The 20227-nt window shown below is 43.0% G+C and overlaps 1 protein-coding gene across 13 annotated transcripts in view; it reads right to left on the reverse strand.

Annotated features, from left to right (window-relative positions):
- Positions 1–14518: 14518 nt before the first annotated feature.
- The window catches only part of PIAS2 (protein inhibitor of activated STAT 2), a 31167-nt gene continuing 25458 nt past the window's right edge, over positions 14519–20227 (reverse strand). For 2 of the 13 annotated variants that reach the window (XM_039733326.1, XM_039733329.1), the window contains exons 12-14: positions 19003–19142; positions 17142–17179; positions 14519–16514 (exon numbers count right to left, since the gene is read on the reverse strand). In XM_039733326.1, the coding sequence (XP_039589260.1) occupies positions 16320–16514; positions 17142–17179; positions 19003–19142 (373 nt within the window). In that variant the 3' untranslated portion in view covers positions 14519–16319. Of the gene's footprint in view, positions 16515–17141; positions 17180–17509; positions 18508–19002; positions 19143–20227 lie in introns of all 13 variants that reach the window. The other 11 variants (XM_039733327.1, XM_039733330.1, XR_005630327.1 and 8 more) reach the window with 10 other exon arrangements.

Genomic DNA, 20227 nt, shown 5'->3' on the forward strand with positions numbered 1-20227 from the left:
CTTTTCAGTGAAGTCATTCACACCCTCACTCTGTGCTTGACAATTTAATTACCTAATATTTCTAAAAGGCGTTTTTGGATGAAAGTCTGTATTAGAAACATGAAGCGCTCTTATTACTTTAGTGCCTTCCACGACAGTGAGTTATTTTTAAAGGGACTCAGTGTCATCCCTGCATTTCAAAAGGGAACTGATTGTCATTTAACTCGTTTTTAAAGGTAACTAATGGGGGAGGGGTTACAGTACTGACTACCTGCTCCAAGCCAGGAATCAAAACTAAACATTCTCAGAGGGAAAACCCACTGCAAGGGGGGCCCTTGGAGCAGAGCAGTGAACACCACAGCATGGAGTCATGCCAGGGTAGGGTTAGGGTGGATATCAGGGAAAGGCTCTTGTCCTGGTTTAGGGTGAATTTGGGAGGAAAATTCCAAAGGGATCACTCTAGAAAGCAGATGCAAGTGGCCTGTCCCTCAGCTGATTCAGGAAAAGATTTCCTTGGAGAAAAGTGGAAAAAACTGTTTATTTAGCAAGAAAAGTATTCACAAGCATTTAAAAAAAAATGAATATTAAACAATAAAATCCCTCGTTATTCTGAGGAGATGGCAAATTCAGAAAGTCCTTTTCATGGGGTTTAACTCAGCTCACTCAGTCTCTTATGAGTCCCTCTGGCACTGGGAAATGCTGCATCCCAGGCTCCAGTGGGCCACAGGAGAGAGCTCCTGGTGTTCTTCTGGGTTTTCAGTCCAGAGCAGCCTGATCAGTTCCAAGAAAAATAAAAACCACAGCCCAGGGAACTTCTCTGCCTCAGCTACCTATAAACTAACTAAAAGCAAAGGAGAGCTCTGTCCTGCTGTCAGTCTGTGCTGAACAGAGCAGCTGTGGCTGCCCCTGGACTCCTGGAAGTGTCCAAGTCCAGGCTGGACAGGGCTTGGAGCAGCCTGGGACAGTGGAAGGTGTCCCTGCCCATGGCAGGGGATGAGACTGGATGAGCTTTAAGGTCCATTCTCACCCAAGCCATTCTGGGATTCTCTGATTCTATGATTTTTTTTAAATCACTGCAGTTCTCAAAATAGCTTTCACTCATTCTGAGATTTTATTTATTCTAGTGAACCAGTGATAAACAGATGCTTGCATACCTTTGCATTTCTTGAGGATTAATGCTACTATACTTCTTCCCCTTTTAATTTTTTTTCTCAAATTTTTGTAATCTTTTCTGGTATTAATGTTACTTTTTATTGAAATGGACATTCTAGTTACCCATGTCAGCTTTTGTAAGTGTTCTCATTTTTCTTTGGCTTTCAGGATATTTATTTCTGAGGTGAAGCATGTAATTGTTCAATACAATGAGAATTTCAACATCTTTAAGAGGAAGAGATGCCTTGCAGAAGAAGTTTAGTCTGGAGGCATTACTGGCAGCACTGCAATGTGAGCTATCCAAATAATGTCAGCTAGAAGTTTAAAGGAAGGAAGGTAATTTTCTCCTTGTACTGGTCATGAAACCTGGGGTTTGGAAAAAAAGTGAAGTTCTTTTTTTAATAAAGTGGTGCTATTTCTCCCTTCCACAGACACTGCTTTCACCTCAATGATTTCTTGGTTAAGGATCTTAATCCCTCTGCAGCAAGCATTTCATGGCAAGACACCTTTGATCTGATTGCTGACTGACACAGCAGAACCGAAATTCTGTAACAGTTGTTCAATTAGAATCACTTAAAATTAAAGTAGCTGTTAATTTTTAATCTGAATATGTGTTTTCAATTGTATTTAATACCAAAAAAACTGTGATGCCATTGCCTTTCTCTCTTATAGAGCAGCACACATATCCAGGCCAGTTCTGGAATCTGTGTAAATGAAGTGGTAAATAAAATGTTTGGAATTGGTCAGCATTTATTGATACATAATCCTGAAGTTCCTGCCACAGGATAACAACCAGTCCTGTTGAAATAATATGCCCATGATGTTTACATTTAGAATTAGTATAAATGGACACTTGTAGAAGGCTTAAAACATGAAATAACAATAAACAGCTGTGGCCATCTCTGTTCCTTGTCCCAAAAGAAAACCACAGTGTGGCCTGTGCACATAAATGTGGTGGAAACTTGAAGCAAATGGAAAAAAATGCAATTACCTTTGCTAGCTAAATATTTATCAGGCACAAATTTCAGTTGTGCCATCAAGAAAGTGTAAAATTAAGAAGAACAAAGAGCAGGTAGAGAGCATTTTTCAACACTTAGGTATTTATTTGTATTATGAAACAAGTGTACATAGCATACTTCTGGAACTATACTTAATTCTAGCTAAGGGTCTTGATTTTATATTATTTTAGCACAGCACAACTTTAAAAACAGGAAAAACTGTAAAAGTAGAAAAGTGGTGGTGCCATCTGTAAATGGAAAAGAAAGAGAAGAAATAAATAGTTCAAAATTCAGAAGAAGTATGCAAGTGTTGCTGTGAGTGAGATTTTGGGTGCCAGGACACTGTGGAACTTTCTAGAAAAGGAATATCATTGTGTCTTTATTAAGCTGAAGAATAACCCAATGGGTCAAATTCAGAAATGAGGTACCTTCATATGAGGTGGATCACTGACAAAATGTAAACATACACTAAAAATTGTCTTTTTTGTACTAAGTTTCCCTTGGTGGCAAAAGAGGGAGGGGTTGGTTGATTGTTTTTTTGCAGACTTTTAAGTAGGAAAGAAGCTATAAATGAAAAGGACTGTGGGGAAATAACACATTTTTGGGTGAAGAGGCCAAGCTGCTGCTTAGATATTTCTCATTTCCAAACAGAACTTGGCTATTTTAATGAGAACCAATTTCTGAGAAAACATACAATTAAAAAAATGGAACTAAAGATCCAAAGTTAGTAAGAGAACATGCAGTAATTTATATCCGCAGTGTATCTGTCCATGTACAAAATAATCCTATGTTGTCTCTTACATTTAATTATATTTTGAGCTGGGCTGGTTGATATTTTAAATTAATATCTTATCCTTGGAGGAAGATGGGCTCATTAGCTCTCCAGCTGTGTTGGTAACTTTTGTTGGTATAGCAATAGAAACTTATTTTTAATTTGATTTTTCAGTCATTTGTGACTCCAGCTCAGACAAGGAACCTATTTAGGTGTTTCTTATGGGGTATTTTTCTTCACTTGATCAACAAGTACAAACCACTGCTGTAACATGGGATTTCTGTGCTTGTTTGTTTGCTATTCCCTATAATTTTTTCCTCCCACTTCTGTCCTTTTCCTTGTCCCTGTGAAGCACTTCCTGCATTAAGGGGATTTGCAGGAATAACCAATTAAAGGTGCTTGTGACACAGACTGAGACAGGCCAAGATTAGAAACATCTCACCTGCCTTGGCTAAGGTGTCTCATGTGCTTAACAGTTAATACCAACACTTCTGGGGGTCAAGATTTCTTTTTTCCTTTCTTTTTTTCACAAGCTGAAAGAGGGGAAATGCTCTTAGCAAGGGACAGAGGAGTTATGGAAATAAGAGCTGTTTCTTTCAGCGCCTTGTGAAAGGGGCCCTAAAAATTCTGCAGTCGTCTCATTAATGTTTGTTAAGAGGTTTTTTTGGCTGAGCTGGACCACCAGTTTCTAGATTTGGTGTTTTGTCTCCAAAAGGAGGAGACCCAGGGTGTGCTGGAGGCTGGGAAGAGGGGCTCACCTGGGAGGGCTCAGATCCCGGGAGCGGGGAGCTGGAGCAGGAGCAGGGCTTGGCACGGCGAGGAGCAGAGGTGGGAGGAGAGGAGAGGAGAAGGATGGAGCTCTGGAGAGAGCTGGAGCTCTCAGCTGTGTGCACCAAACCCTCCTGGAACATTTGGGAGGGATGAGCTGTTCTGTCTCTGCAAGTGAGTTCTTCGTTTTCTGTGGTGGTTGACATTTTGTGGTACAAAACCAGGGATGTATTTTAAGTTATGCCTCCGCTCTTTGTACTCACACAAACATGCCAAAAATGTGAATGGGTATTTGTAATACTAAGCTTAAAATCACGAGCAACCTCATTTCCTCCTTAGGTTGTGAATTTAATAACAATAAAAGTTTAAAACTTCATATCATTTCTATAATTTGAAAGAAAGCAATAGCTGATTTTTCATTATTTTTTCCTCCCTCCTCAGGGTGAATTTCACAGTAGAGCAGAACAAATCAACCTTGTCAGACTCCTCAGTGTGTAGAGCATGATTTCTTCAGCCAGAGCTTGAGGAACCTGATTCACAGACACAGAAAAAGAGCAAGAAAGATGTGTCATAATTGAATCTATGTAAAATCTGATTGTATCTTCTCTTCCTGTCTTTTTCTTTAAAACCTGAAGACAGAAGAGGGCTCTGCTGAAAGCCTTGCCTCTCACCAGATCTTTTTTAAGCTGACATGTGCCTCAAGCTCTGCACTACAGAACAGAAGCTCACAGTCCTCAGAGTGAAATCTCAGCAGTTCTGGGGTGAGCTTTTGTGTGGTACCCAGTGACCATTCCCACCCGCTCCTCAGCATGGAGGAAGATGCTTTTGGAGAGTTTCTTAGTAGTATCCTTCCTTTTTCATTGATTTCTTACTGTGGAGGGCTGTGCCTGGTTATTTCCTCTGTATTTGAGGTCTGCAACTGCAAAGTTTTAAAGCGAATGAACTTTAAAGTGAATTTGAGCATTGCTCTACATTGTCTCACAATGATGTCATGTTGTGACTATTAGGTTAGGGTTTGATTAAGAATAAAAATTAATTACACCAAAACCAGAATTTTAGATGCTAATAACTTTAGGAATTGAATTATTGAAGTATATTAAGAAGTATTGGCACCATAACAGTGTTGGCACAATAATTGCCCAACCAATGCAAAAATCAGCGGAAAATGAAACATTATTAATTTATTGTTTTTATTTTCTTCTTTTACAGGGCAATTTCTGGGAATTGTAAACTCTCAGACAGCACTTTGGCCTTCATCAGACAGTTCAGGGATGGTTTGAGTTTTCTTATTAACTTAATTGGCTTCCCTGGAAATGTCAATTTCTTCTCTGAATTCACAGCAGCCCTCCTGTCGCTGATGGTGCCCCTGTTGTGACTGACTGTTTCAGGTAAACATGCTCTTCAGCTGGAAAGAACTCCATGTATTTTACTTTTATCTTCTTAAGGGGAAAAAAAAAATCACAAGTGATGGGGGAAGCTTGTTTCTCTAACAGTTCTGCTTCTAATGATAAGAATTCTGGCATGCATTTTTAGACCGTGGCCTTTCCTCTGTCTTAGGAGATTGTAGCACTTTCATGTCCAACCTGTGGGCTGAATGTGGAGTAAATACATGTGTGTAGGAATGAAGGAAATAATGTAGAAATGCAGGAAATAAAGTTGATCTTTCAGCAAAATCCTGGAGAGTGGAGGTGCCTGTGTCTCTTCTCCTTCCATTAGAAGAGTACAGGCAACTGAAAATGATGGGTTTGGTACCAGTTTGACTTTCCCACTCACCACTCTTAGCAAGTAGATAGAGGTCTTGCCCATATATAATGCCAGTTTTAATTGTGGTTATATTTTATTAAGGGGTTTGTGTACAGACAGACACAGTTCCATGACAGGCTATTGCAGAATACACTAAACCCATACTGATGATGAACAAAATGGACCATTCTTTGCTGGGATTGCAGCTGGAGCTGCAGGAACTTTACCAGAATGTTGTGGGAGATGTCACTGTCACCATTCCCATGTATGGAGAAGGTGAAACAAAGATATAAAGAAGATATAAAGAAAAGAAGATATAAAACCTTTGCTGTGGTTGAAACCCAGTTTTGGAGAGCACCAGCCTTGAAGCAAGATAATTGCATACATTTAGGGCAGTTCAGAGTCCTTCTTCAGTCCCCTTCCCCCCTCATTGTCCCATGCTCTTTCTTTTGGGGATGTTATTTCAGACCAAACACCTGGGGAGTGGAAGCAGCTGGGAAGGAGGGGAGAATTCACAAAGCAGGTCATCCTCTAGTGACAAAGTGAGTGCCCTCAAGGGGGTTTCTCAGTGCCATTCAAACCCCAAATGTCAGACATCTGCCTGGGGCAAACTGCTGAAGGGGAGCTGTGGGTCCTTGAATCCATGAGACTGGCTTTCTGTGCCTCACTTTGCTGCTACTGTCACTTACACAACAAGAAACGTGACCCTTCTGCTATTCCTGAGGGGATATTTAATTTGCTCTGTTCTGATCTGCAGATGTAAGTCTGTTTTTCGATCAGTAATTATATGATAATGTGCTGGATACCTCTGGAAGCATAGCTGGATAAAAACACAAACAGTATTTCCTGTGTTGCAGCTGAGAACTAAAAAATAAAAAAGCAAAGTTAACTGGAAGTTTCCTCTGGTGGTCCAGCTGTTAAGGTGAGGAATTATCAGAACTGAGCTGGTTCAGACTGTATTTTTTTCAGCAAAGAGGTACAAGACCAACTTTCTCACCAGTTTTGAGTTCTGTTTCCTTTTATTCAGATAGAATTCTCCAGTACTGGCTTGTTTTACAGCTAAAATTGACTGCAGCTTACCTAGTTACTGAAACAAAGGTCTCTGAGCTAGGATTTTACTCTGATTCTTATATTCCATGGATCTCAGCCACCCCAAAGTCAGGCCAGTTCCATCTGCATGGCAGGGATGAGCCACCTCTATTTCAAATGCCAGAGGAAGTTCACTGAGAATTCAGTTAGCACTCACCACAAAGCAATCGTCCTCCAGATCCTGCTCGGAGCTTTACAAATACATTTCTCAAGTTTCAGTTTAACCTTTGCTATAAATATTCCCACCGTATGGAACGAAACTCCTGCTTCAGAGCTGCGGTTGAGCTTGAAATGGAGTGGAAGCGATGGTGAGAAGGCTCTGGGGTGGAAGGGAGGCAGAGGGAAGGCTGCAGATCCATGCTGAGATACCACAGTGACACTCTGAGGATGTCAGCGGTGCATACAAGTGCTGCTGCTGGGCTGAGCTCCCACGGGCAGCCCCTGCAGGGAGTTTGGAGCTCCTGCAACAAAAATATGTAAGCATCCCAGTGTTAAACCGTGACACTGAGAAAGGAAATTTCTTGTCGTGCAGATGCTCTGCGTGTGCCTTCCCTTCTCTGTAAGAGCAGAGAGAAAAGGTTCACTCTCACACCTTCAGAACCTAAATTATTTCATTGGCTGCACGGGTAAAATTAATGTACAAACACAAGATGATGGACCAAACCCAGTCATATCATTCCACTGAGTATTTATGTGAATTTAATGAACCTAAAATTGTTGAAATCAACAGGCTCGATTTGCTATGAGCTGTGTACACAGCTTGCTGTTAACAGAATGATTTATACAGGTGAGAAGGTTCAATGTATTTTCCTGTCTTCTGATGCCTGGTAATAAATTGGCCTACCTTGACTCATGTACCTCACAGTATAAACTGTGATTTCTCTTACTAAATTATTTTAGCAAGGCTTCAAAAGGCAGTTAGAGATAGCAGGGTGGACTAGGAGAACTCTTGATAGAAAAGTTATTTTAAGTGCCTATTTCCCTGAAAAAGCCAAGAAATCAAAGAATCCCAGAATGGTTTAGATGGGAAGGGACCTTAAAAGTCATCTATTCCAACCCCTTGCCAAGGGCAGGGACACCTCCCACTAGACCAGGTTGCTCCAAACCCTGTGCAACCTGGAAAAATTAAAAGTGAGTGTTTATAGTAAAATCAATCAATCAATTAAAGGCCTAAATTAACAAATAGCTATCCTTTGCCTCCACAGACTTCTAGCAGTTATTCTATATTGAAATTAGCCACCTTCTGTTATTTGAATCTCTGCTTAAATGTTAAACTTTGCAAAGCTTTCTTTTAAAAGTAACTGAGTGGAAATTTGCAGGAGAAGAGGATACTCTGCGAGTTCAAACTGGATGAGTAAAAATAAACATCTTCTTCAGATATTTTGATCCAGCAATTGGAAAACTCAGCAAATCAGCCTCTAGCCCAGATGGAAAGAAGTTGCTGAGGACATTCTGCCAGCGAGTTCTGGATCCTGTCTTTAAGGTAAAACACTATTTTGTCTTGATTTGATTGCAGGAGGGTAAGCATACCCTTTTTTTTTTTTAGTTTGGCACGTTAACCCTTAGGACAGCCAACCTGCTTCTAAAACAGGCCCATACTTTCTGTACATATTAGAAAAAAAAAATAACAGTGTGAAAAATGTGGGGCAGAAGAAGAATCTGAACAGTCTGTTACCTGGAATAACATAACCAATTGTCTTTTTACAACCTGGTCAGTGCTAAATTTGTGGGTCAGGAATGCCACAATCTGAAATAATGTGCTGGGAATGTGCTGCACTGAATCTGCCAGGGAGATGACAGGATGTGAGTGTGGTGCAGCACACAAAGCACACACCTGATCTAAGAAAAGAGGGAATTTTTTATTTCATGCTAGAAAGAGACAGCAGCACTGCCTCCCTGCCTCTTCTCAAGGTGTCAGTGCAATGCTGATGGAAATGCTGTGTCTGTGCAATCAAAATGAGATTTCTGTGGGCTCTCACGGGTTCCAGTGTACCCAAAAAGACTGAATTGCAGTCAGCCCCTGGAAGAGCAATGCCTGAAGGCACGTCAGCACTTTCTGTGCAGCACTGAATGCTAACAGAAGAGAAACTGCCCAGTTCCCTTTGTAACTTGTGTTCTCTTCAGATTTGTTTAAACCCACAGGAAAAAGGGTTCCAGGGGATGTGTAAATTTCTTTAACTCTTCACTGGAGAAGGGAAATCCTAATGCATCACTGTGACAAGCGGCCAGAGATTTATTAAAACATTTGTATTTATTTTTAGTGTTCTCTATATGGCAAATACAACCATAAAGTGTGGCTGTCCATGGATCTTTTTATTTTTAGTATTGTGTAGTACTGTTTTGAAGGACATTTGTGGCTTTTTTTTTTTGAACCTTAATATAATCCAAGATCCCAGCCTTTGGCTGGAATGTAAGACACCAGCCCAAGGAAACACAGAATACAATGAGTGATAGTGATTAGTAATTCAAACATAGAGTTGTGTCCAAATTGCTTGTTCTAAATAAGTATTTTACTCATAGCTTTAGGATTTAAAAGATTTAAGTAGTCACAGGGAAATCTCAAATGGCTGCCATGACTTTTTTAATTGAATAGAATTAAATTGAATTTAATTGAAATCAATCCCTAGGTGAAGCCTTCTATGTGGAATCCAAGAAGTTTGTTTTGATGTTTGTTGTTATGTTTGTTGAAACAAGTTTAAATTCCAGTGTGAATTTTGGATTCCTAGACCATGCATAATGTGCTGATGGCTCCCTGCTGGACATGCCTTCCTTCAAGTGATCACCATTCACCTACCCTACCCTGTACCAGCAAAAAAAACACCACTGTGCACTCCTCTATGAAGGGCCACCTGACAGTGAAGCTGCTTTGGGAAAAAAAAAATATCCTTTCAATACCAAGGGCTGTCAAAAACACACCACTCCTCCTCTACACATGAGCAAAACTGTCTAAAATTGATTTAGATTAAGTTTCTATGTTATAATTACTAATATGGCACTGTGGAACAGGGTATTGCAAAGAGAAAACAAGCTACAAAAAACCTTGGGGTACCACACAAAGTTTGGCTTATGTCTTTAATTGCTGGATGCTGATGTGTGGGAAACTAAATTGTATTTATTTTAGACTCAGAGAATGGGGGGTTGAGAGGAGCAGGAGTATGATGGAGGAATGCTAGGATTAAATTCTAGCTCAATTAATTTTTTTTTTGTAAAGGAGACAGAGCTCTCCTCTAATCCCAGAGTGGTTTGGGTTGGAAGGGACCTTCAGCCTCATCCAGTCTTGATCCATTTTGCACCAGCCTGTACTTGGGCTTGCAACTGCCAAATCATTGAGTCATTTGAGGAGGAAGAGACCCTTAAGATCCTCAAACCCAACTATAAATCTAACTGTGACAAAACCAGAGATGCAACAGATAGCTAAATGTGTTTTCACATTCACTTCCAGGAAACCACAATAGCTCTGTTCTCATGTTGAACACTGAACAATGTCTTTAGATCAGTGATGCAGAAACTTGGAGAGGGGCTGGACTCGGTATTCCCACCTGGAGTCCTGTGTTCACCTCTATGGCACCCAAAATAAGACCTGGACATGGTGGAATGAGTCCAGAGGAGGCACGGAGATGCTGCCAGGGCTGGAGCCCCTCTGCTCTGGAGCCAGCCTGGCACAGCTGGGGCTGCTCCCCTGCACAAGAGAAGGCTGCAGGGACACCTGAGAGCCCCTGCCAGGGCCTGCAGGGGCTCCAGGAGAGCTGCCCAGGCACTGGGGACAAGGCCTGCAGGGACAGCACACAGGCCATGGCTGCACTGCCACAGGGCAGGCACACATTTTGGGATGTTGGGCAGGAATTGGTGGCTGGGAGGGTGGGCAGGCCCTGGCCCAGGGTGCCCAGAGCAGCTGTGGCTGCCCCTGCATCCCTGGCAGTGCCCAAGGCCAGGCTGGATGGGGCTTGGAGCGGCCTGGGACAGTGAAAGCCTGTGACAGGGAATGGGACTGAATGGACTTGAAGGTTCCTTCCAACCCAAAACATCCTCATTCTGTGATTTTGGAGGCTTTTTATTCTAAATGTATGAAATGGTTAAATGAAAATAGCAGAATGTAGGTGGGTAGGTAAATTGTTCTTTATAAATTACCTTTCCTCTGGGGAAGTTACTATTTGGAGGTAACTTCTTTCCTTTCTTTCTGTCACTAAACCTTTAGGATATTAAGCATTGGGTAGCTTAAATTACCACAAAGAACAGAAATAATTGGGCTTTTTTAAATAAACTCTTTTTGAACTGTTTAAACATTAACTTCTGGCCTTTGAATAACAGGATTTTCTTAGTAAATTAAATTTTTCCACAAAAAGCCTGGAAAATACATTCCATCCTAAAAGTATTTGTTTATCACTAAGCCCAGGTTTTCACATACCAATTTGTCTGAACTATCTTAAAAGCAATCACAAGATTTAAAATATGCTTTAAAAATTAATTCTAGACCACAGTGCTGGGTGGTGGGTAGGAAATATACCAGCCCAGCTGCTTAAAAAATGTCTTGGCCATCAGGGCTGAAGGATGTGAGTGCAAGGACAAAAGAGCAAAATGGAGAATTTTTCCACCTCTATGACTTGTGAGACCCATCCTGGCAAAGCAGTGGAGGTTTGCAGCTGTAGTGATATTTCTGAGCCAAATTGGTGGGGTTTTTTTGGTACAGTATTTATCAGACTGCTTGTCAGCCTGTTGTCCTGTACATCTTCAGTTCAGAGCATCTCCAGTTCAGATAATTTACTCCTTTTTTCCTGGCAGCCAGCTCCTCCAGGCTTTGGTGCCAGCAGAGGGTGCCAGAAAGATGTGGCAGCTCCTGCACGCTCAGACTTTTCCTTTTCAGGTTGGGTTTCCAATCATTTTAAGTAAAGATTTTCCTTTGCAGCAAGCCTGGGAGGAAGAGTTGGTTAGCAGCAAGCAGCAGGGTAGAAAATTTAGTACAAATCTGAAGCTTTAAAAGGAGGACACTGTGCCAGCCAAAGGAGCTTCCATTGCCAATCCTTAGGCCACCTTTAAAATAATGTCATCTTTCTTATGCTGCCACTGAAGCAATTTTCAGTGTGGTACAGAGCCCTTCCTCTGGTGCTGTGGTTTGTTTCTGTGTCCCATTTCACTCCTCCCTTTCTAAAAAAGCACTTCAGGAGTATCCTGTGGCATCAGGAGGTTTCATGGGACACATTTGGAACTCCTCACATGGAAAAACTGCAAGAAATGCCATGTTCTGTTTTGGAGGTGGCTCCTTTCAAAGCATCACTGTGGTGCCTGCTTAAGTAATCAGCGATGAAATAGGAGATGGCCAGTTTATAAAGTCTAAACTGGCAACCTAACTTCTTGGAATAATAATCTACATACTTGCGTGGCTGGTTGGAGTATTTAGGAGGCTTTTTCCCAGGTTTAATTTTTATCCCTCTGTGCCTGCTGCCTTTCCCACGCAGGAGGGCCCAAGCCTGGCTGAGTGTGTTGAGGGTTTTGTTCACGTTCTCCTTCTGGAACCTTCTCTGCAGTAATTGCCTGGATAATAATAGAGCCACACTGCACAGGTTCATGATGAAGGACAGGCTGTCACTGAACATATTGTTTTGTGTCCTGTTCCTTTCCTAACAGGTGCAAGCACTCCATTTCTCACCTTGGCTGCTTCTGAGCACGGAGTGAACACTTCTGGGTGCTTACAACAGCCCAAGGAGCTCAAGTTGACCAGGTCAGTTCCTGTGACATGTGAAACACCTTTTTCTCCATATCCCGTTCTATCTGAATTGATTTTTTGCCTTTTTATTTCCAATTAACTTGGTCACATTAGATCTTTCTGCAAGTGGGAGTTGGCCTCACTTTTACCTGCTTTAAAGAATTAATTGGAAAGCAGCCGTTTCCTAGCTACCATCAAGGTGTTCTAGGGTTTTGTCTATGCAAAAACTCACAATAAGCCAGTCCTAATTTTTTCCGTAGCTGGCTCATCCCTTTTTAATTTATTTTTTTCCTTCCCACTAGATTTTACTGCCAATTTGAGATCCAACACTGGCAGCCAGGTTTTTCCAGTGCATCTTTGCTCATTGGCAGATTCTGCCTGGAGATTCCTGGAAAGTTGTGACTGAAACAGGTAAAGGCAAAGGCTTCAAGGAGTTTGTTCCACCTCTGGATAGCTTCCTATGAAAGTTGTAATCAGCTCTGTTTCATGGTGTGTGATGCGCTGCCCAGTTTTGTCCTGACAGTTTCCTCTTAAAACCAGGAAGGAAATGGAAGTTTTTTAGAGTGTCACTTTGAATACACACAGTGTTAACAAAGTGTGGTGATGATATGACCACCTAAATTTTTAAAAAATTACATCCAAATTTGACTTATGTGGTTGTTGTTGCCTGTGACCACTCCTGACTGTATCAAAAACCCATTTTAAAAAAAGCCACCTAGGACTAATGGTGTTCTTTACAGTTTGCCTAGACCACAATTATTTTTAACCTAGGAAGTGCCTCCTGTCACTGTTGCTCTGGCAGGAATTCTTGCTGAATGGTCAGATTTTGTCCTCTCAGACAAAATATGTGTTGATTTCCTAACAGGAATCCTCTGTGCTCTGGGGGATAGATGGCAAAAGGCTGGCAGTTCAGAATTACAGGAAGAATTGGACTGGAAAAGTCCTCTGAGGTCATCAAGTCCAACCTGTGGCCCCACCACCACCTTGTCACCCAGACCATGGCACTGAGTGTCACATCCAGTCTTTCCTTGAACACCTCTGGGGATGGTGACACCTCCTCCCTGGGCAGCCCATTCCCAATCCCCCTCTGTGAAGAATTTCTTCCTGATGTCCAACCTAAACCTCCCCTGGTGCAGCCTAAGACTGGATCCTCCTCCTGTCCCTGTTCCCTGGAGCACAGCCCGACCCCCCCGGCTGTCCCCTCCTGGCAGGAGCTGTGCAGAGCCACAAGGTCCCCCCTGAGCCTCCTTTGCTCCAGGCTCAGCCCCTTCCCAGCTCCCTCAGCCTCTCCTGGGGCTCCAGCCCCTTCCCAGCCCCGTTCCCTGCCCTGGACACGCTGAAGCCCCTGAGAGTCCTGCCTCCATGGCTCTCTGACAGCTTTATCTGATGGAAAGTAAGAAAATCAGAAGCCAGTTCAGGCTGAGCCTTTAAGAAGGCAGAGTCTCCTGTCACTAGAATTTTAGCAGCTAGAAACCGCAGAAAAAAAATCATAGCAAGTGAATGGGTGAGGGGAAGGCCAGTGTGTGGAGCAAGGCTTTCACAGTGTGCCTTTATTGGTGCAGTGGAGAGGAATTCCTGTGTGAACCTCATCAGCTTTACTGCCCTTCTGCAGCTGGCTCCAAAGTGTATTTGGTATGGGCCACTCAAAGCAGCAACCATCAACTCCCACAATGCAAAGAAACAGGCAAAACCTCATCTCACCTTTTCTCTAGGCTTTTTCTTGTTAGAAGCTCTTGGATAGACATTCTGATGTGTTTTAGGATTTGCTGAAAGGGAAATACACCAAAGCCACGCCTAGCTACACCGGCCAGTTTGGCTGAGCAGCACGGGAGTGGCACAGGCCCCACCTCAGCTGCAGCCCCTGTCCCCCTCCCCACCCATCCCAACAAACTCCCTGCTCTCGTGGAAGCAGGAGGATGGAGGGGGACACTGCACTGCTCTGACACCTTGGAACACCCTCATCCTCAGCAGAGTTAAAGGATTCAGAGGTTACACAAGCCTTGTACTTACTGGCACTGCAGGAAAAGCGCACACACACCAGGGCCTGTGACAATCCAGGCTGAAATGTCTTCAGCTTGCTCTGTTGCTGTCATGGCTCTGGAAGGTTTGAAGAACACAACCCTGCCTCAGCCCCAGTTACTGCCTGCTACAAGGGACATGGTAATTTACAAAATGGCAGCTGTATTTCATTACACCCTGAGTGGTTTAGAGCACATCCTTGTCCTTACTTCACTTTCCTGATCTACATGCGAGATGTTCTCATCCCTTCAGCCAGTTCAGCCACACTCGAGTTTGACATTAAGAGCACAGACAGCATTTTCAGCAGAGACCAGTTTTAAATCTTTTATTCAGAATTACTCTTGGAACCTCTTTCCACGCTCTACTTACAGGTCAAGTCGACGTGCAATGGTGATGCAGAAAGCACTGATCTGCTGCAGGCCATCAAGAAAAACTTCGTAACAAGCATGGTTTTATTGGAAATAAATCATGCTAACAACTGATCCTTAACAGGTACAAAATATTAAACTGATAAGAAAAAAGACAAGAAAGATCGGGGCACTATTAAGACCAACATGTGAACTCAAGACTGCGTGAAAAATCATACAAAAAAGGCAATAAGGAACAGTAATGCAGCATTAAAGGTAGGGGTACAGGGCAGACAAAAATTACAAAACATCCTGTTTCAATATATCTCATCCATGTACTTGGTTCAAATACTGTAACAGTACTGGAAGGCAAAAAGCACCAGACATCCAACTAAAGAGGTAAGAAAAAAGGAACATAAGATTAGCAAAAAGTAAGATCTGGTCATTAGGGAAGGAATAATCTCAAATACAGTTACTTAACAGAAATGCAACACTTGAAAAAGCCGTTATTTCAGCATACATAGACAATACCATTATTCCAGCTCCATGGAAATGACTTGTTTTTCCTAGTCTGCAACCTCTTCCATGTACAGTACTGCTGAGGTTATCCCCAGGTGTGTGTGGGCAGACACTGCATACACACTAACAAAGCAGCACGGTCATCAGAGGAGTAAAACGGGGAAGTTGTTCCCTTTGAAGTAGAAAAGCAACAATCAGAAGGCCAGGAAATGTGGGGCAAAGCATCATAAAGCCCTAAACACACAATTCAAAATTAGGTGGGGACACTGTGCAGCTATGGCTTCTATTTCCTAAAAAGCCAAGCCTCCCTCACAGTCCACATGGAACAGAGCAGCTGCCAGAAACCATGATTAGGACATTCTTGAAAACTCTCCTGCACTGGAGAAAGTCATTCCTGTTTCATCTCCTTACAGCTGCCACAGAAAGCAGATGCACATTCAGCTGTATACTGGGAGTTTCTGGTGGTGGCAAGGTGTCCCAATTGTAACATGGCAGCACAGAGACTGTGTGATGCAGGGTTTGCATAGATAGTCTGTCCCCTTCCTAGCTCAAAGAACACGAAGAAGAAGAGGTCACAGCTTAGGCTCTTGTTGCATTTGTGAACAACATGAAACTAGGAAAAAAACCCCCAACAACTCCATTTACAGAGGCTTCCTGTATGTCCCAGGTAAGGGGCAGGTGAGGAACAAGACATACAACACATGTCATGGCTATTTCAAAGCTTCATTCTCTTAATGAAGTTTATTACAGGCCCCAGTGAAAATATTACAAATTCACTAATTCCTACACTTCTGCACCTTTTTCCTAACTGCTGTCCTAGAGCAAGTAAGTGCTTTTCTTTATTAAAAAAAAAACTCATTTGTTTTTACATTATTGCTGTGTTTTCCAACAAAATTAAAAAGCACTTATGGAATCCACACAACAGAAAGTCAATATCCCCAGAACAAATCAAAAGCTTGAACATGTATTCTCAAAAGGGCCTTTTCTATACCAGCTATTCAACAAGCAGGAGAAAGAAAAACAAAAACAAAAAACCCAGCCAAAAACCATCCTATCGCCTCTCTTCCGAGCATCGACAAAATTCACCCCACTCTCCCGGGAGGCAAATCCTTTTCAATAAATATCAGCGTGAGCTCCGAGGCGCTGGAATTCCGTGGGGGTGGGTGTGGGGGGACAGGAGGAGCAGCAGCAGCTGTGTGCAATGCCTGCGGGGTCCCGTGCTGCCCCGAGGGTCAGTCCAGGGAGATGATGTCGGGCGCGGCGCCGCCGCTGCTGCTGCTGCTGGTGATGACGCCGGCCTCGGCCCGGCCCGAGGAGCTAACGTGCGTGCTGCTCTCGTGGTGGCTGGTGGAGGTGATGATGCTGCCAGGCGTGCTGCTTGTTAAGGTTGAGGTGAGACTATCCAAAAACATAGGAGGACAGTACTGCTTGAAACAAACAATGGAGAGTGAAGAGACTCGCTGCAGGAGGGAAATGTGCGCCCTGAAGATACATCTTCCCCACACAACAAGCACCGGGCGAGAACCGGAGTTCTGCAGATCAGTGACCAAGTGGGGATGGCAGCCAGGAGCCTCCTCCTCACCCTCCCCTGTCCTCTTCTCCAGAATGGTTTGTGTTGGAAGAACCCTAAAACTCATTCCATCCCCTGCCATGGGTAGGGACACCTTCCACTACCCCAGGTTGCTCCAAGGTCCGTCCAACCTGGACAGTTCCAAGGATGGGGCAGCGCCATAGCTGCTCTGTGCAGCCTATGCCAGGGCCTCAAATACACTCTGGGTATATTCAAGTTAGTGCTGAGCACGTATTTACTTTAAAAAGGCAAACTATCAGTAAAGAATGAGTTTCCAGGCCTGGATTCATCACAGAAAAGCTAAACTGAATCCCATTTATTGCATCTTCATTACCAGCTCTTGCTAGGTTCTCCTAGACTGTGGTTAGGTCTAAGCAAGTGAACTGCAAACACGGTTTGGATGATGGCACCCTGACAATTACTGGAGCACAACATCATAAAAATCAGACTTGGAAGTTAACCCCACAACAGATCAGAAACATACCTGTGAATCAACTGGGATTAGCGAAAGAAAATCCAGACCTAGGAAGAAGAGAAGGATTATAAATAGACAAGTCTCTCTTTTATTCACACACAACAAGTTTAAGGAATTTTTTTTGTGGTTGCAGAACAGATTTTGCAATTCAAACAGTGTTTCTAAATGAAATATACCACTGTGACACCACTCTCAACGACTACTTCAGGCAGCAGCAAAACGAATTATCTAGTACAAGTGGCTCTTTTTAATAATGAGGATGACATAATGATGTATTATTCACTGAATACTGCAGGGTGGTTCAATGTGGTTGCTTAGATGGAGGTTGCCATTTGGAGCTGTTGGTTCATTAATGCAAGTTTCACTGCATATTGTACCTGACTTGGCCAAACTGGGACATGAAGAGTGTCATCACATTAAAGATGCTGGAATGAAGTAAAGTCACAACATGCACAAGTCCAAAAACAAGCAGCAGGTCTCTTCCTCCACCCACGGGCAGCCAATAAGGAAACATTTCTAATATCATCCCCGTTTTGTGTCTAGACAAATAAAAGGAATGAAGAAGAGGAAACTACAAGTAGTTCAATGTATATCCTCCAAAAGCAGTGACAACTAGTGTCCATCTTAAACATCATTTGCGTGTAAGCACTTAGGGCAAGATGTTTAGAATTATGAAACCAATGAGAAATTACCACATTTTTTGGTTTTTGGTTTTTTTTTTTCTAAATATTGGCCTTGTGTTTGCTATGTCAACAGAAAGAAATGATATACTCCCTCCCTCTCCCCTCACCTCCAAATCTCTTCTGGCCTGTGACATCTCTCCTCCTCTTCTCCATTAGAGAAAAATTTTGAAGGAGATTTTAAAGGTCAGCTGCATTTACAGAACTGACAGCTTCTTTTGTCTGTGCAAGTTCTAGAACTTCAGTTGATAAGAGCTGAACAACAGTTCTAGACTTCTCTCAGCTTATTCTCCTATCCAATTTGGGAAGACAAATGATTTCTTAACAAGGGAGAAGTGGAGGGAGGGAGCAGTAAGGGAGCCAAGATGGACAGAGAAACAAGGGGAATGATATCCATCTCATTGCCAAACTGGTGCTGAAAGAAGAGGAAAAAACCCAGAGATGGTGCAGGGGAGGAATGGAGACAGGCAATGGAGCAGGGAAAGGGAAGTACAGGAGGCCAAAGTGACACCTGTCACCACAAGTCACCACTTCCTGGGCTCTGGGTTTGTTACAGCCGGCCAAGAGAAGCCCCAGAGTCCCTATACACAGTGTTCTTTTCAAGGAGCCAGGATAGAAAACAATCAGTATCCCCACCTTTTGTCTGATATTTAGCAGCAGTGTTGAAGAATACATCATAGGCATTTAGGGTATGTCTAGGTAAAGAAAGTCAATAGAGGTCAGCTCACAGATTGTAGCTCACCTTAACCTTTTTCATACAGTCTAGACAGAGCACCACTACAATCAGCTAGCAGAGTAACTACACTGAGGGCTGGGATGAGTCAGCACCCTCACACCTCTAGTAACTAAAACAAGCAACTACTCTCTCTTGCATCTACAACACGTAACTACCAGATGTTTACACAAAGTCTGGCTGAGCACAGCAAGAGCAGCTTCTGGCTGCCGTGCTCAAGTGCCAGTTTGTACCCCAAAAGCAGTGCTTGTCACATCACTGATGCAAAATGCAATCTGAAAATGGGCAGACAGCCTGTACTAGGCTTGTCTAGATATCACATCAGTACCATACTGCATATAGTCTTGTTCCATTAAAAAAAACAAAAACAAAGCGTTAATAAATTCTTCCAATTTCTACCCACCCCACAAATTAATACCGTTGTCAGAACATAACATGAAAAACACCCAGCACCTACCTGGCAAGTCAGATGAAATACTGGATATTGGTGGGTGATGGAATGGTACTGGGTAGTCTGTTAATGAAGGAGGAATAGCAGCAGCATCGACCGTCGTCACGCTGGGCACTCTGGCAGTAGATGGCTGATACATGAGAACCCTGTTTCAAACAGCATGGGAAATTACAAACAACCTGGCTGTTAGTTGCACAAGGGAAACCAGGCACTGCTGTGCACTCTCATTCACAAGTCACCGTGCGACAACACAACTACAGCGTGGCTACTCACTACACAGTACTCCACTCTAATTTCCTTTTTCATAACAGTCTTCATAATAACATGGCCATATCTCGGCTCTCAACAGCAGCTGTGACATAAGAGCAAGTTGGCATTAAAACAAAGTACAGTGCTGGAGTCATTGGCAACAGTCAAAGACAAAGGGGTGTCTGTGAGCACCCACAGAGGGACGTAAAGGTGACCAGAGCCAGGAGGAGAGTGTGCCGTTTGATTTCTCCACAGAACTGCTGCTCCTGCTACACCAAGGGCACAGCTGACCATTATCCTGCCCCACAGGATGACACAGATTACACAGGTGGGAGTTAAATGTAAGTCACAGCCTCCAGTTCAGCTCCCAAGGAGCATGTTACAACCCTTCTGCATCCCCTCATGCTGCCTGACCTCATCATCATTCCAAACACCACCACAGGTGCCCAGGCACCAGCCACATGCATAGAACAGTTCATGAACTCCAAGTCAGGTGGAAACACACAGAATTCTGCTCCCAGATTCTCTGCATCGCTCCCTCCAGACTTTAGTGTTATCACTCATCTTCCTTCCCACACTCCTACCTGCTAACCTACTTCTGATATCAGAACCTTGGATTTCAGACCCTCCCTTCACAGGCACCTCTCATACTTCAGCCTGTACTGTTGCTTCCTCTAAGGAGATAAGCTACACCCAAAAGCCTGACTTTGATCTGGATTTGAAGAATAAAAATATGCCATATCCATACCCAAAAAGCAAGGAAAATACATGGGTCATAGAGAGAAAAGAAGTCAGTCCTCCTACAATTACAGTTGCAGGTAGCCATCTCAAACATAGGAGCACGGAAGGAAGTCTTGGTGCCTTCTGAAACTTCATTAAGAGATGGATTTGTAGCTACACTTCCTTGTAAAAGTGAGGAAGAGTCTCTTGCAGAAGGACTCCTCCACAATCCTCACAAAAAAGCAACAGCATTGCAGTATCA

Source organism: Passer montanus, unplaced genomic scaffold (assembly GCF_014805655.1).
Source record: "Passer montanus isolate IOZ18808 unplaced genomic scaffold, ASM1480565v1 scaffold86, whole genome shotgun sequence".
Taxonomy (NCBI): Eukaryota; Metazoa; Chordata; class Aves; order Passeriformes; family Passeridae; genus Passer; species Passer montanus.